At 31.2% G+C, this 17,449-nt stretch overlaps 2 protein-coding genes across 2 annotated transcripts in view; both read left to right on the plus strand.

The window, feature by feature from the left end:
* LOC148302867 (allatotropins-like) overlaps positions 1–10,258 on the plus strand; it is a 100,149-nt gene extending 89,891 nt beyond the window's left edge. Inside the window, exons 3-6 of the mRNA XM_088270927.1 lie at positions 1,412–1,604; positions 6,065–6,161; positions 8,142–8,229; positions 8,891–10,258. Coding sequence (XP_088127053.1) covers positions 1,415–1,604; positions 6,065–6,161; positions 8,142–8,229; positions 8,891–8,935 — 420 coding nt within the window. The 5' untranslated portion in view covers positions 1,412–1,414 and the 3' untranslated portion in view covers positions 8,936–10,258. The remainder of the gene's footprint in view (positions 1–1,411; positions 1,605–6,064; positions 6,162–8,141; positions 8,230–8,890) is intronic.
* A 4,509-nt stretch (positions 10,259–14,767) lies between these two features.
* Positions 14,768–16,869, plus strand: LOC148302868 (uncharacterized). Its single transcript, XM_088270936.1, has 2 exons — positions 14,768–14,959; positions 16,725–16,869. Exons 1-2 carry the CDS (start codon positions 14,768–14,770, stop codon positions 16,776–16,778), a joined length of 246 nt encoding a protein of 81 aa, XP_088127062.1. The 3' UTR covers positions 16,779–16,869.
* The last annotated feature ends 580 nt before the right edge of the window (positions 16,870–17,449 follow it).

Below are 17,449 nucleotides of genomic sequence, written 5' to 3' on the forward strand. Positions count from 1 at the left end.
TATATATATATATATATATATATATATATATATATATATATATATATATATATATATATATATATATATATATATATATATATATATATATATATATATATATATATATATATATATATATATATATATATATATATATATATATATATATATATATATATATATATATATATATATATATATATATCGTGAGATGAAAGAAGCTTTTTTATTGATCAGAAACTCTTTCATTTGTATGTGAGGTACGAATCCTGGATTATAATCACGCACATGAGAAACGCCAGAAAATATCCTTTTAATTTTTTTTGTAATTTCGGCTTATAATTTCCAATCGAGATTTGTGTAGTATTTGGATACACTCAAAATGCTGTCTGTATTTATCAATTTTAAAAAAAAAAATATATTGAAACAAATATTTTCTGAACAACCTTTCATAGGTACTCTAAGGACTAATGGGGTCCATTCCCAATCAACAATAAATAACTCGCCTAGTATGGAGATCAATGGGTTCAATCCGCAAAATAATACGTAGCGCCCACGTAACATAAATTAAACAACCGACCCGTTTCTTACCATAAATGTGTATCCAGTGGTAGAAATCCTAATAAACGCACGCACATCTCGGAAACATTTACCCGGAATTTTAATCATTTGAAGTCTTAGAAGTTATACGGACAAAAGTTATTTGTTATATCGAAACGTAACTCTGTTTTGGTTAAAATTTCATAGGAATAATTAATTAATTTGATTTTTAAACGTAATTTACGATAGAAGAAAACGTATTTTAGTGATATTCCCCGTACACAATTTGACGTACGCAATGTAACTTTATTATGGTTGAAATTTCATGGGAATATTTAATAATTTGATTTTTCTACGTAAAAAATAAAATTGCATAGGAATTTTTAATTTATTGGAGGTTTTCCAAGTAATTTACGATACAATTTTTTTTAGGTGGTATTCTCGATACATTATTTTAATTTATTTATTTATTTAGGTACGTACTTATACTCAAACATAGGAAGTTTTATACACATTTAAAATACTTACTTAGATATCAACGAATAGAGCCGCCAATAATTTAGCAATGTAACCAATATTCAAATAAGTCCATCGTTTTTGTGACGTCATTCATTACCAACTTACGAAAACAACGTATTTCGAAGGCAAATTTTCCAAAAGAAAATGATGAATGAAAATTTTGATTCTATCGGCTGTTATAAACACAAAACAAGTCTAATACAATCATTTATAGGTTGAGTATGTTAAATTAGATATTCCTCTCGTCTGACAATGATCCATTGTTGCATCGCCCCGAAGGCAACTTTATTAAGCAATAAAATTGAATTTTACAAAAAAGTTTAACTATGCTTACGAACTATTAAGCCCTAATTTAACGTTTTTTTTTCAGATCATGAGGCTGTCTATGCACATGGCAGTTGCTGGAGTGACTTTGTGGCTGGCCCTCGGGATGGGAGCCGGAGCCGCGGGGCGCTCCCTGCCGCGGGCCAAGCAGCCCCGCGCCACCAGGGGCTTCAAGAATACCGAGATGATGACCGCCCGCGGCTTCGGCAAGCGGGGGCTACATCCGGAGCCCCTCCAAAGTGAGCCTACTTCATTATTATTCTTCTTCATCTCCCTATGGCTCCTGAGGACCTGTTGCTCTTGGGATGTTGATTGCCAGCTATTTCTCCACCCTTTTGGGGGCTTCCTGGGGTCCATATCCTTCGGTGTTTCCTTGAAGGGCGATACACGGAAGTCTGTCTTCTGACATTCTGTTTACAAGTTCATTCCAGTATCAGTATTTTTTTATTTATTTCAAAACATAGTACATACATAAGTCATATATACATATAATATTCCCGATGAGTAATTTCTATTTCTCATTTCGGGACTTGGGATTAAGGTTAACAAGACTGGAACACAAATAATAAAGTAACATAATTTTTTTTTTTAAATAACCAAAACTAATGCTAATACATGGCAAAATATGAAAACAATAAACATGTATAAAAATAGACATAAGAAGCATATGTAAAATAAACAAATGAGAAAATACAAAACTTGCGTCCGACCCATCATGACGTATGGAATCGAAAGTAGAGCGGACAGCGTTACCACAAAAACGCGCTTAGAGTGTCAGAAATGAAGACTGTAAGAAGTATATCACTCAAGAGTCTTCGGGATAGAATAAGAAACGCCAGGATCAGGGAAATATACGAGATCGAAGATGTCGTTAGGCGGGAAGGTCAACGAAGGAGACAATGGTAAGCGCATGTTAGGATAATGGAACCATCCAGACTCCTCCACATCGCACTGTACGGCCAACCCCATGGTAGACGACTCCCGGGCAGACCACCAGAGAGATGGGTCTATAGCTGGGAATTGACATAGCAGGAGGCTGATCCCTCTTAAAAACAGGCCACAGGGCCTACAACAAGATGAAGATGAAGAAGAAGATTTAAATGTACAGCATTTTAATAAATAAATAATTTTAAAATTTATAAAAAAAACTTATTTTTTTTTTAGATGTCTAGTGAAGTTCTAGTGATTCAAGAACAAGGTTTCTAAATTGGTTCATTTATATAGAACTTCCAAGAATTTGAGTAGTGTGGTTGTCAACAATGAGTAGAATTGGTGAATGTTACACGTGTGTAAAGTGATCACTTAAACCAGCCTATGTCGGTCGTCAGCCCCGTAAATGCCCAGACTTCCATATTCTTCTTCATCTTTGATGAGATGTCAAAAAATAATGTGAAAATAACTCCTGTTATTGAAGATAATCCAGATTTTGTGAACAAGTATTTGGACACACTCAAAATGTTGTAAAAAAACAATTTTATATAAAAATCCATGAAACCAACCCCCGCTACAGGTGGTTTACAGAAATTATCAGTGATTCGTTTCTCTGCCTAAATCTCGCTAAAACAAATATAAACTAACATTATTCTTTCTCTCCTTTGTAATTAAATCCTTTGAGCAAATTTTAAAACTTTTGTTAAAAATCTGATATTTGACTTTCTTTGTCGAATATTTTCACTTCCGCTCGCAAAGGACTCGGAATAAAGCGGACAAAGGATTTTAAGTATATTTTAACATTGTATTTTTAAATCCTTGTAACTCAATTATTTGGGGTCTCACTTGGTTTAAAAAATACGGTTTTAGAATTACGCGGAGAATATAAGACACCAATGTTCTACGTGTTAAAATGGATTTATAAAAAATATAATAAAACCCTTATCCGCACCCCAATGATGCATAGGGCACTGCGTCATATAAACGCAGTGTTATCTTGATCGTTTACATATGAAGGAAAGGTGATCAGCCCTCCGCTTCAGGTACCAGTCCAGGGTAATAATATTGTAGTTTATAGATCTTCATATCTTAATATTTAAAGTAAATTAACCTAACCTTTAACGTGGACGACCGAAAAAGACTTGGCACGATCAGATCAATCAGAACCTAAAATCTGGCGGTGTCAAAAGTCTGCGTAATCGGAGGGCATGTATGACTAGATGTATGGATGTGAAGGAGGCGAGGAGTGTATGTCAGGACAGAAGAGTGTGGCGTTCCATCCTCTCTGCCTACCCCTGCGGGGAAACGGCGTGATGGTAGTAGTAGTAGTAGTAACCTAACACTTCGTCCAGGGGTAGATAGAGAGAATAGAATGCCACATCACATTTTTTCGCCTTTTCCGATTATTCAGACTCCAGACCTTACCACATTTAAATAATTGACAAACTTGACTATGCCAAGTTTTCCTCGGTTTTCCTCTGCTCCTGTCTCCAACTACATTCGCCTCATAAATTCGTTTCACTGTTCACTCATCCGTTCCACATATCTAAACCATCTCAATAAACCTTTCTTAATTTTATCGATAAAGCTCATTTTTCAGCCTTGCATTCTTTCCTTATTTCACTATTCGAACATCAATCATTCATCGTTTTACCGTACATTCGTGAGATCGCATTGCGACTCTTCTTTCATTCAGTCTACTTTCATATTTCTTTTGTCAACTCCATGCTTCTTTTGCAAACATTAGGGTTGGTACCAGAACTACGTTGAGTTCTACATTCACTCTGTTCCCAGTATTCACTCTCGTTTCTTCATCCTATTATCAAACTTATTATCAAAATACGAATTATCTACCAAATTTTACAACTATTTTACTCCCAGATCTAAATAAACCATTTTTAATGACATCTTTATAATGTGGTCTTAAAGTGACGTTATCTGAGACATTTTTGGAAAATATAATATTATTAAATTACTGTACCGTATATATTAACTTCCTTAAAATAATTTTCTCTAAAGTAAGTTCTTTGATAAAAGTATGAATAGATAAAACCATAATAATATACGCTGTCTTTTTAAATAATGTAATTACTAAAATACCAAAGTTTGAATAACATTACAATACACCCATACCTCGCTTTACGGCCTAGATACGTTCCACGAAACTTGGCCGCAAAGCGAAAAGCCGTATAAGGAATCAATTATTCTCATACAAATTCATACAAATTCAATGGGATCGGTTTCAATTTTGGTAAATATGTAACATGGTTTATCATTCAAAATGCATTTTATCTTTTAATTTAAATCAAAAATACATACATAACAAGTACATACATTTGTATATAAAATAATAACAGACTACAAAAAACACACTTTTATTCTGTTTACTCTCCACCAATAACTTAGTTATGTTATGGGTGGGGGGTGAACGGTGCATGACATTTTTTTCTGCATATATAATGAATATGTATATGTATGTATATGTATATATATGTGTGTATGTATGCGTATGTATATGTATGTATGTATATTTATAAATATATTTTTAAACTTCTTACCTAGAATGAAAAAATCCTTTAACCACCCTCATTAATTCCTCTCCTTTCCTTCCCCCTCCTGCTAAATCTATTACTTTATATAATACCTTTTTTTGTTTTTGTTTAATCTCTGAATGTTTTTAAATAGTTTTATAACATAAATGTAGAATTGTTTAATTGCCTTTTTTTAACGTAACTATTTTTTGTTAATGTAATGTAATGTTTATTATTGTTAATGTAACTTTTGTTTCATATCTTTTTTTTATATGTAAGCTGTACAATTCCCGAATAAATCAAAAAAAAATTTAAAAAAATATAAAAAAATTAAATTAAAAAACATCAATAATATATAAACATCAATGAAATAACTTCATGTTACATAAAATATGTGTATGTACACATACATCATTTTTTTAAATGGCTTTAATCTGAAGACGATGAAGAAATGGTAACCTGTACTTCACTGTCGTCATCATTTTTCGCTGGTAAAGATGGGCCTGGCTTTAAAAAATTGTCCAACGTTGTTGACTTGTCTTCTTGTCTGTTTCGTTTTTCAGTGATTGGCAACATGTACATATAAACCGACATCGAAAATAAGTTTTTTTTGCCGTTATAGCGAAACATTTTAGGCCGTAAATCGAAAACGTGCCTTAATCGAAGAGGGCCTTATAGCGAAATGCCGTATAAAGAGCGGCCGTATAGCGAGGTATGGATGTGTATAATATTATTAGGCAGTATACGAGCATCTTACTGAGAATTAAGCTAATTTCGCATATGATATTAATTCAAATCTTTCGAAAACTGTAAGCTAACATTACTAACGACATTCTACATGATCTGATTATGTACTGACAATAGAAGTTTGGGAAATTAGCGATGAATAAACAAGTAAAGATATTTTTTTGAGATCTTACCAAAGATGATGTAGAATATGGAGGTCTGGATATTTACACGGCCTACGACTGTCATAGGTTTAAGTGATCACTTTAGACACGTGTAACATTCACCAATTCTACCCATGATTGACAACCACACTATATGAAAAATTATCATGTTTCATACAGTTTTATTTTACATTTTCTAATTTTTTTCTCAATTGTGTTCAGAAAATAAAATTGCTTTGCGAGAGTGGTCTGTCAGGAAGCCTAGATACGTCTGTAACAGATCCGGAAATGCGGTTTGGAGAGCTTTCAATTCTCGTTAAAAATATTTTATTCTTGTTTTTATTTCAGCCCTGACAATGGGACCCACCGACAACTTCCTAGACATGATGGACTCGCCCCAGGAACATGGATTCATCGAACAATTCGAAGACAAAATGCCCGAAAAGTAAGTTAATCTTAGAAATATTTATAATATTTTTATATCGGGCACTAGATTATTCCCACTACGGATAAAATGACAATTTAAAGGTAACGCAACAAAAATCCCTTTTTGCAAATCCAGACGCAAAAGCAAAGACACTCATTTTTCATAGCTCCAAAAATGTTCAAAATTCATTAATTGTAACTGCAGATATTTTGCAGAATCCCATATTGAATTGTTGGGTAATATATCCAAAATTAAACGCGGTTGTAGGTTGAATGATTTTCGCAGATACTTTGTGGTACATTTAATAAACTTAATAAAATAAAACAACTTTGTTGTAACCACTTCTTATTGGTACACTTTTTCCAACCTGTTTCGACAAGAAACTTTGCATCCTAAGGGTTTATGTACTAATTCCGTATTTTATGTCCGGAGTTGACGAATTCGCTGAGCAATGCTCAATAAAAGCAACATTTAGGAGTTTTTTCCCGTTTTTTAAATCATATTTTCATACGGTGTACGGAGTGCGTGGAAGTTTTTGGTATCGTAAGGGAAGGGTAATTAACTATAACCTAACTATGAGTATTTCAATGTTTTAGAATTAGTACATAAACCCTGAGGATGACAAGGTTCTTGTCGAAACCGGTTGGATAAAGTGTACCGATAAAAAGCGGTTAAAACAAAGTTGTTTTATTTTATAAAGTTTAACGGTTATTGGATTGAATTCTACTTTTATTTACACATATATGATAAAATGTGACGCGTTTCGTCTTATCGAGATATTATCACACACTTTGTGTTTACGGAAAACAAAAAATCAAAGAGATAAAAATGAAAACAAATTATCAAATATGTATATGAGTTGGACGTTTAAAAGAAGAAGGTAGGTACTTAGATCTGTTTTTTTCTTCTTTCAATAAATAATTAGAGCAAGATTTTAAAAATAAAACAAAGTAAAGTAAATAAAATGAGAATTCTCGATCTAAAAATAAAATTTCATCACTTTTGCAAGGATCGTATCGATGTCCTTTCCCGCGCAGTTCGCGGTTGGGTTCGCGCGGTTTCACATTTTCCTCAATACATACTTGCAATGCTTTCAAGGATATCAAATGTCAAACGGAGTCAATTTACTGGAAACTTAAAGGAAAATATAATGCCTGCAGTGTCTCAAAGGACCTGGATTTTTCTCTGTTGCATTTTTTCAAATAAAAAAATCTATAAATAATTTGATGTTTTTTAGAAATAATCGAGATGCTTATAGATAAATATAGCAGAATATATTACAACATTTTGAGTGTGTTTCTCAAAATGTTCTAATAAATTTGGCCATGTATATATATATATATATATATATATATATATATATATATATATATATATATATATATATATATATATATATATATATATATATATATATATATATATATATATATATATATATATATATATATATATATATATATATATTTATAAATTCCTTATTTTTCATCTCTATAGAGAACGTAGCTAGTCAAATTTTAAGCTAAAACAAAAATTGAAAATAATGTTTTCAAACGTTTCTCAAGTGTGTGAATATAATCCGGGATTGTCACCACACATACGATTAAAAGAGTCTCTGCTTATTAAAAATGTTCATCATCCCACCATAGATGGTTATAGTGAACTCGTGCATACTGTGTTTCGAGTTTGATCAATGTATGTAGAAGTTTTAAGAATTTGAGTAGTGTGTCTCATGGGTAGAATTGGTGAATGTTACACTTGTGTAAAGTGATCACTTAGATCAGCCTATGACGGTCGTCAGCCCCGTAAATGCCCAACTGACAATGACTTACAAATAACAGTTACCAATTTTTTCAATTACCATATATTACCAATTACAGTTACCAATAATCTCAAAACAATATATTATTCGTGAATAAAGAGTTTGTGGAAAAAGGAAATGATTTTTTAAAATCCTTAATTCCATTTTATTAATGTTTTTATTTTAATAAATTCCAGTGTTCCAGTCGACTGGTTTGTAGATGAACTCCTGAACAACCCTGAACTCGCCAGGACTGTTGTGCGTAAATTCGTCGACATAAACCAGGTAATTACAAAAAAAAACAGGTAATAAATAAACAAATCCGGTAATAATAAATACCACTTTCTCTTCTTAAATTTATTTAAATTGTAATTTGATTGAGCCTCAAAATTACAGAAGAAGTCACTGTATTCAAATTATTATACATACGGCAAGGAGAAATTTAATAGGCAGCTTATAAATATTTTCTAAAAAAACATGTATTCTCAGATGTCGCTCACTCCTTTCAACAACGTCATATATCAAAAATCGACGATTTTCAGTTATGCATGTTTTCGGAATGAACAAAAAATGTACTGTGTCCCGGCAAAAACGGCATATTTTTAACTTAATATTTACCCGCTACAGGGGAGAAAGTGTTTTTTTGTATTTTGAAGAAAAGGTTTTGTTTAATTATTTTTTTAAATATACTAAATATTTTTCAAAAGGAGAAAAAACATTCAGGTATTAATTAAAAAGATCTATTGCACAGTAAGAAGTTCAATAAGTAGAATGATATTTATTTTTAATACATTTCATTATATTCTTAAACATTACAAACGATCTCCTGAAAAATCAAGTTTTTTGATGTATGACGTTGTGAAAGGAGTGAGTGATATGTGTACCAATCTGCATAAAAGACTTAGTTTTTTTCAGTGTGTCAACCTGATTTTTTTTCGTATTTCAGGATGGCCTGCTGACACCGGATGAACTGCTAAGGAGTGTGTATTGAGATGAAGAAAACAGAAAAATATTCATTCAAACATCTAAAAAATATATCTTAAAAAAAAAAACACTTAAATACTATCGATTAATGACGCGCAATCAAACATTCCAAAAAAGATATTAATTTTCAATTAGTCATATATAAATTAATACATTATAGTACCTACTTTTGTCAAAAAACGTGTTTTAAAATTCAATGCCTCACTTATATTAAGCTTATTTCAGGAGATAGTAAGCAATTTTTTCGTAAGTACATATGGCAATAGAATTCCTCTTTTAAATTCCAATAAGCTAGCGACGCAATCATGCTGAAATTTAAATGCAAATATTTTTTACTTTTGATTTCATTGTCGTTTTTTCCGCTTACACAGCATAAACAAAAAACGTCACATAATACATAATATATAAGTCTAAAATAAAATAAAAATCTAAGTATAAAATACGGATTTCAAAATCTTTGGCGTTCTCCCCTTTTGTTTGTATCTTAATAAAATAAGCAGTTTGATTAAAAAAAACATTGAAAAAAATCACAATACTTCATTAAAAATTTATTTGAAAATTATTAATTATGGCTTAATTGTTGTGCTATTTTTTTTGTTATTTCTGAAAATAAATATATTATATAACATTATAAGGAAGATCTCAGTATTATATAAAATATTTATGTGTATAAACTAGTTTTAAATTTCATTTATATTTTGATTAGGGCTTAAAATTTTATTGCATAAAAATCAGGCAAAGATTTATTTTATTTTATTTTAAATAAACTTAAAAACTTAATTAATTATATCAAAAGTTATTGAATAAATCAATATTGAACAATGCTAGCATTTTTTATATTTTCGATCTAAAATCGTGATTTTACGTTTTTTCCAAAATGTATTGTTCATTTCCAAAGACAAATTTTCGACTGGGCTGGTGTTTTTATGAGTCTTTTGGATTTGATAATCAATTATCGTATTTACAAAATTCATTTTTGGTTAAAAATCAATGAAAAAAAAACATAAAAACATGTCGAATATTGTCTTGGAAATTAAAAAAAAATTGTTTTCAAAAATGTCATAAAATCCATTGTATTTAAAAAATCATTTATTTTAGTACGATGCAAAACTCTATATAAAATTGACTTTACTTAATTCAATATAAAAATAAAATTTATTTATCGTTATGCATGAAATGTAATACTTCATATTTAAAAATATATAAATGTATTCAGTGTTTAATTATTTCAAAGTGTATGTATAAATTTAAACTATGATGTCAATAATTACAACTTGTATATGTAAAAAATAAATTGTTTCAAACCTTTAGAGGGTTCAACCATACAAAATTGTTTCATTTTTGCTAGTGACAACTGATAAAAAATTATGTTATAAAAAAAGTTCAACTATAGATCAAGTGAAGGCTTCTAACCTTACCTAATCTAACCTAACCTTACCTTATCTCTTACCTTACCTAATCTCTTACCTTACCTAATCTCTAACCTTACCTAATCTCTAAACTTGCATAATCTAACCTAACCTTACCTATTCTCTTACATTACCTAATCTCTTACCTTACCTAATCTCTTACCTTACCTAATATCTTACCTTACCTAATCTCTAACCTTACCTTATCTCTAACCTTAACTAATCTAATCTAACCGTACCATATTTTACCTTACCTAATCTCTTACCTTACCTAATCTCTAACCTTACCTAATCACTAACCTTACATTATATCTAACCTTACCTAATCTCTTACCTTACCTAATCTCTAACCTTTCCTAATCTCTAACCTTACCTAATCTCTAACCTTACCTAATCTCTAACCTTACTTAATCTCTAACCTTACCTAATCTCTAACCTTACCTAATCTCTAACCTTACCTAAAAATTGATTAGTACATGAGTTTTTGATAAAGTATAGATAATTCGGACAAGCGTTGCTCGATATATAGGTATCAACACAATCTAGTGGCAAAAAACCACAGGGACTTTTTATATTACCTTTTATTAGTATTTGAGGTCCGAATCCTGGATTATACCACATACATGAGAAACGCCAGAATTAATAAATAAAAAGCTTCCTTTCATCTCACCAATAAATGTCTCTAGTGAAGTTCTAGTGATTCAAGAAGAAGGTTTCTAAATTGGTTCATATATATAGAACTTCCAAGAATTTGAGAAGTGTGGTTGTCAATAATGGGTAGAATTGGTGAATGTTACACGTGTGTAAAGTGATCACTTAAACCAGCCTATGACGGTCGTCAGCCCCGTAAATCCCAGACTTCCATATTCATATTCATCTTTGAAGACATGTGAAAAAATAATGTTATTTATTGTTTCGGCATTCTCCTTACAATAAGACATGGTTAAATTATAAATAAAACTATTGCTATTAACTCTTTAAGTATTATATTTTAACGACTAGTTTCGGAAGCTACAGATACTTCCGTCAATGGGTTTAAACATAAAGTTGATAGGTTTGATAAGATATCAAAAAATAATAAGAAAAATAACTCCTATAATCGGAGATAATCCAAATTTGTGAACAAGTATTTGGACACAATCAAATTGTTGGAAATAAATAACATGTTTGGAAACGATATTTTTTGTTTGTTTTGATTTTATTGATCATACTTTGATTGAACAATTGTTTTCATAACACGATCAAACTGCTTCATTATCAGTTCATCGGAATATTTTTTACTAGCATTTTTTTTCAACTCATCTAATAAAGGAAAAAATAGTCAGAACAATATATACAACTGATAAAAAACGCCAAGACAGTTTTCCACCCTTGAAGGTATGTCGTCAAAGCGAAGGGAAATGAATAAAACTACATGTTTTCACCCCTTACGTCCCATAAAACAATTTGCATTTTCACCAAGGGTTGGATAAGGAATGTTGTCGAAAGATTTCATTTCACCAACCTCAAACGCCCTTTCAATAGAACTTGCTTTATCAGTTACCCCTAAGGTGTATATAGAAAGAACCTTCACACATGTATACAAGTATCGGTATACATGTTTCAATAGTACTCTGTAGTAATAAAAATGTGGTACGACAATCACAGATGAGTTTACTTTTTTTGGATAAATGATTTGAACACACACACACACATATATATATATATATATATATATATATATATATATATATATATATATATATATATATATATATATATATATATATATATATATATATATATATATATATATATATATATATATATATATATATATATATATATATATATATATATATATATATATATATATATATATATATATATATATATATATATATATATATATATATATATACTACTCACTCTTTTCAAAAACGTCATAAATCAAAAATCGTCAATTTTCAGTTGTGGATGTTTTCGGAATGCCCAGAAAATGTACTCTATCCCAGCAAAAGAGGCATATTTTTAACTTAATATTTACCCGCTACAGGGCAGAAAGTATTGTTTTTGCATTTTGAAGACAAGGTATTGTTTTATTATTTTTTTAAATATACTTTTTATTTTTCAAATGGAGAAAAAACCTTCAGCTTTTACCTAGAAAGATCTGATGCACAGTAAAATCTTCAATAAGTGGCTTGATATTTATTTTTCACGCATTTTATTATATTCTTATACTTTATAAACGATCTCCTGAAAAATCATGTTTTTAATATCTGAAGTTGTTGAAAGGAGTGAGCGATATGTGTTTCTATCCGAAATAAGATGGATGTTTGGATATTTCTGGGTTGACAACTTTAAAAATAAAATTCACATATTACATTAATTTTTGAGAGATATGTCACAGATGTAATTCACTGTTGTTGGATATCTTTTATGTGTTAGTTGTAATTTTGATAGATGTGGAATTATGGCTGACTGTGCTGCCCTCAGTTGAGAATTTGTAATTCATAAATCTATCTCTAATTAAACAAAGGTGATAATGTATAAAAAAAACACTGTTGATGGATTATTTTTTAATGTTAGTTGTAATTTGATTTTAATTATAGCTGACGATAGAAAGCCTATAGTTGACCAGATGAGCGATTTGTTATTCCGAAACCGGTATTCATGAGTTTGTGTGCGTATTAGACAAAGTGAATGATTAATGATAATGAGAGTGTTATATTACCACACGACACAGTCAACAAAGCATTTGAAATTCAAAAGAAAAACAAGTAATATTTAATGATATTTATCAGTTTTGTTATTATTTTTTATTGTTATTAGTGGTTGTACCTGATAGAATTAATAAAGAATAATACATAAACAGGGTCATTGGAATTAAGCGCTTTAAAAACTTACTAAATACTTTAAAAAATTGCAAACAATATACTGAAAAAGGAAACAATCTTATCTTAGTATTAATTGATATCAAAATAGTCATAAATATTAGTATAAACTTACAATAATAGTTTATCTTATCTCAATTTTACTACTTATATCCTGTTCATAAAGTATAATTCCGAAGAAAACCCATTTACATCATATTATCAGTTATCAGCAGGTACTTAAGAAAAAAACTATAAATACCAGAATTTAAGATCGTCTTCAGAATTAGTTTGTCATTTTATTCACAAGAAAGGAATTTATCAACATCAAAAAATGAAAGGTAAATAAAGAATTTTGTATCAAATTTTCGTGTCGTGTGTGTTTATAGTTACCAAAACATCAAAAGGTACCTAAATTTAATCAATATTTGAGTAACCACTTCTGTGATTGTCCATAACATTTTAGCTGCATCCAAATCCATTTACGAGTTGTTTATATATACAGTGGTCTCAGTTATTACGAGCACGGTTATAGCGAGATCTCGGATATAACGAGGAAACATTCGATGAAATTTTGGTTTCTGGTTTTCTCCATACATTTATTCACGGTTAAAACGAGCAACTTCTCTGCTATAGCGAGCAAAAAGAAATCGCCTTTTTTTAATGTTGTAAATATTTTAATGTTTTAAAACATTTTTGACCTTAAGCAATAAAATCTAACCGGGCAATTAGACCGATGCCGCCGGAATAGGATTACGTTTACGGTACTCTTAGTACTAAATTAGGGTTGTCATCGACAGTAAAAAAAAGTGTATATATGTATATTTATATTTTTTTATTCATTTAATATATTTACATTTTTATTTATAACATAATAACATTTGAATCATTTATACATATGGAGAACTTTTATATTTCGATTCGCTGTGCCTCTCCATAAAAGAGTCTGTGCTCTTGTGCTTGGAAAGGGACTTACACTCGTGGTTTAATGTTATATAATAAAAGATATATATATATGTATATATATATATATATATATATATATATATATATATATATATATATATATATATATATATATATATATATATATCATCATCAGCCTGTGTCCATCCACTGTTGAACGTAGGCCTCCCGCATGAGTCTCCATCTTCTTCGATCCTCCGCCTTCCGCATCCAGGTCACTCCCGCTATTCTTCTTATATCGTAAGTCCATCTTGTCGGGGGTCGGCCGATGCTTCGTTTGCCAGTTCTTGGGCGCCATTCTTCGTCGGTATCTTTACTCAGTCGTATCTATTTGCGTATTGACCTCTTAATCCCGCATTCATATTTTATTTTAATAGGTCCCTTTAAAAACGATAGATAGAGGTTATATACACTGTATATATATATATATATATATATATATATATATATATATATATATATATATATATATATATATATATATATATATATATATGTGTACAATTTAAACTCAGACTAATATTGCAATAAGACAAATAGCTACTAAAACTGTACTGTTTTTTTCTGTATTCAACATCTTGGTAATCTGTTTGATTTTATATCTCAGCCTTCATGGTATTCCTCGTGGCCTTCCTGGTAGTCTGTTCCACCCTGGCTCTCCCGGAATGCCCTGAGCCAGATCCCGAGGGTGGAGCGGTCCACCTGCCCAACCCTGAGGATTGTGCCACGTTCTACCAGTGCGTTGGATCGACCCCCGCCCTACTCAAGTGCATGCCCGGTACTTGGTTCAACCCTGCAGCTGGGGTGAGCTTTATAGTTTGTTATTATAAACTAACTAACCATCACGCCAGTTCCCCGCAGGGGTAGGCAGAGAGAATAGAACGCCGCACCACTCTGTCTTTGCAAACATTCCTCGCCTCTTCCACGTTCATGCATCTCCTCATACATACCCGCCGATTGTTACGACTCCTAACCTGACCACATTCAAGTATTTGGCATACCTGATCGTGCCATGTTTTTCTCGGTCTTCCTCTGCTCCTTTTTCCACATTCACCTCATAAATTTGTTTCCCCGTTCTTTCCACACTAATTCGTTCGACATGTCCAAACCATCTCAACACATCTTTCTTAATTTTATCGATAATGCTTATCTCAGCTTTGCATTCCTTCCTTATTTCACTATTCGAACGTCAATCATACGTCGTTTTGTCGCACATTCTTCTGAGAGATCGCATTTCGACAGCATTCAGTTTGTTATTTTATTTTTTTAAATATTTAAAGCATTTACTTTGTGGATCATTGTAATATCGTAGCAGTACAGGAGAAAGTGACCAACTAACAAAACGTAAAATGTTCAGAAGGGCCATTTAAGTCACTTTTGCTTGGCAAGAAAATAAACATCAATGCTGTTAGTCATTTTTAACAAGTCAATACATTATACTTCCAAGTTTAAAATCCTTTAAAATATTTTTCAGGGCAATATTAAGCTGGTAAGATATCAAATAGTCAATGATAACTTTTCACTTGCAAAATGCACTTGGTCACTTTCTCCTGTATGACTACGATATATTATTTGGAGAAATAAAATGACTTTGTTTTTTTATTCACTCACATTTTTATTGAAAACTAACTAGTTTCGGCAACAACCTGTTGCCCTCTTCAGGGTTTGTTTTGTGACTATACATACTTAATATATAAAATAATTTCTCAACGGTTTCTTTTAAAACCCAATATTTTTTACTGTTTCTTTTATATATGTATGTTTAGTCGTAAAACATACCCCGAAGTGGGCAACAGGTTGTTGCCGAAACTAGTTGGTTTTTATTATTTATTGATTCAACTTTGTGGAATGACATGTTGATTTTTTTTAAATTAAACACTTCAATATACCACTTAATGAGTTTTATTCATATATACGACTAGTTTCGAAAACATACAGATGTTTTCATCTTCTAGTAAAAATTAAAACTAACTTAGTTCCTTTCGTTCGTGTGTTAACGATCAAGATGACACTGCGTTTATATGATGCAGTGCCCTATGCACCATTGGGATGCGGATAAGGGTTCGAACGAATGAACTATTCCCATCACTACAATGTTGCCAGATGGAGACATCGAAATATGGCCATTTTTAAGGCCGATTTTTAAATCAAACATTTTTATTTTTATTTTGAGTATAACACGCACCTGAATTTTGGAAGCAATTTTTTGGAGAAAAAGTGGGTAAGTGGAATACCAAAGAAAACTTGGCAAAATCAGATATGTCAAATACTTGAAAGTGGGCAGGTCAGGAGTCGAAATAATCAGCGGATATGTATGAGGAGATGCATGAATGTGGAAGAGGCGAAGAATATTTACAAAGACAGGGTGATGTGGCGTTCTATTCTCTCTGCCTACTCCTCCGGGGAAGAGGCGTGATGGCGTCTTTAAAATACCGTATGTGATGGATTTAACGCCGGAGCGAATATTTCAAGATATTAGAGATGTCTCTACACAGACGAAGAAGGTTTTCTAAAAAGGAATATGGATATCTAATTTAAATTGTATTTTTAAATTCCATTTTGGTTTTAGGTTTGTGATTGGCCTGGAAACGTTGAAGAAGGAGTTTGCAAACCACCCCAGTGAAGAAAATTTTCTGTGACCTTGTTAACGAAATCAATTTATCAAATATATGTATAATAACGTTAAAAAAATAAATAAATAAATTTGTATTTCATTAAGGCTTTTATCTCATACCTGCTAATTAAAAAGCTTCTCTCATCCCACCATAGATGTCTCTAGTGAAATTCTAGTGAAGTCAAACACTATATTTCGACAACATTTTGAGTGTGTCCAAATACTTGTTCACAAATCTGGATTATCTCCAATTATGGGAGTCATTCTTCTTATTATTTTTTGACATCTCATCAAAGATGAAGAAGAATATGGAAGTCTGGGCATTTACGGGGCTGACGACCGTCATAGGCTGGTTTGAGTGATCACTTTACACACGTGTAACATTCACCAATTCTACCTATTATTGACAACCACACTACTCAAATTCTCGGAAGTTCTATATACACGTATATATGAACCAATTAGAAACCTTGTTCTTGAATCACTAGAACTTCACTAGAGACATGTCACCAATAAATGTCTCTAGTGAAGTTCTAGTGATTCAAGAACAAGGTTTCTAAATTGGTTCATATTTATAGAAGTTCCAAGAATTTGTGGATAGTGTGGTTGTCAATCATGGGTAGAATTGGTGAATAAAGTGTAAAGTGATCACCTAAACCAGTCTATGACGGTAAGCCGCA

Source organism: Brachycentrus maculatus, unplaced genomic scaffold (genome assembly GCF_059751285.1).
Source record: "Brachycentrus maculatus isolate JH-2025_06_01 unplaced genomic scaffold, ASM5975128v1 h1tg000404l, whole genome shotgun sequence".
NCBI classification, from domain to species: Eukaryota; Metazoa; Arthropoda; class Insecta; order Trichoptera; family Brachycentridae; genus Brachycentrus; species Brachycentrus maculatus.

Coding starts and splice junctions, on each gene's coding strand:
- LOC148302868 (XM_088270936.1), top strand. CDS start 14,768: ATGGTATTCCTCGTGGCCTTCCTGGTAGTCTGTTCCACCCTGGCTCTC. Junction 14,960..16,724: donor GGTTCAACCCTGCAGCTGGG/GTGAGCTTTATA, acceptor TTTTGGTTTTAG/GTTTGTGATTGGCCTGGAAA.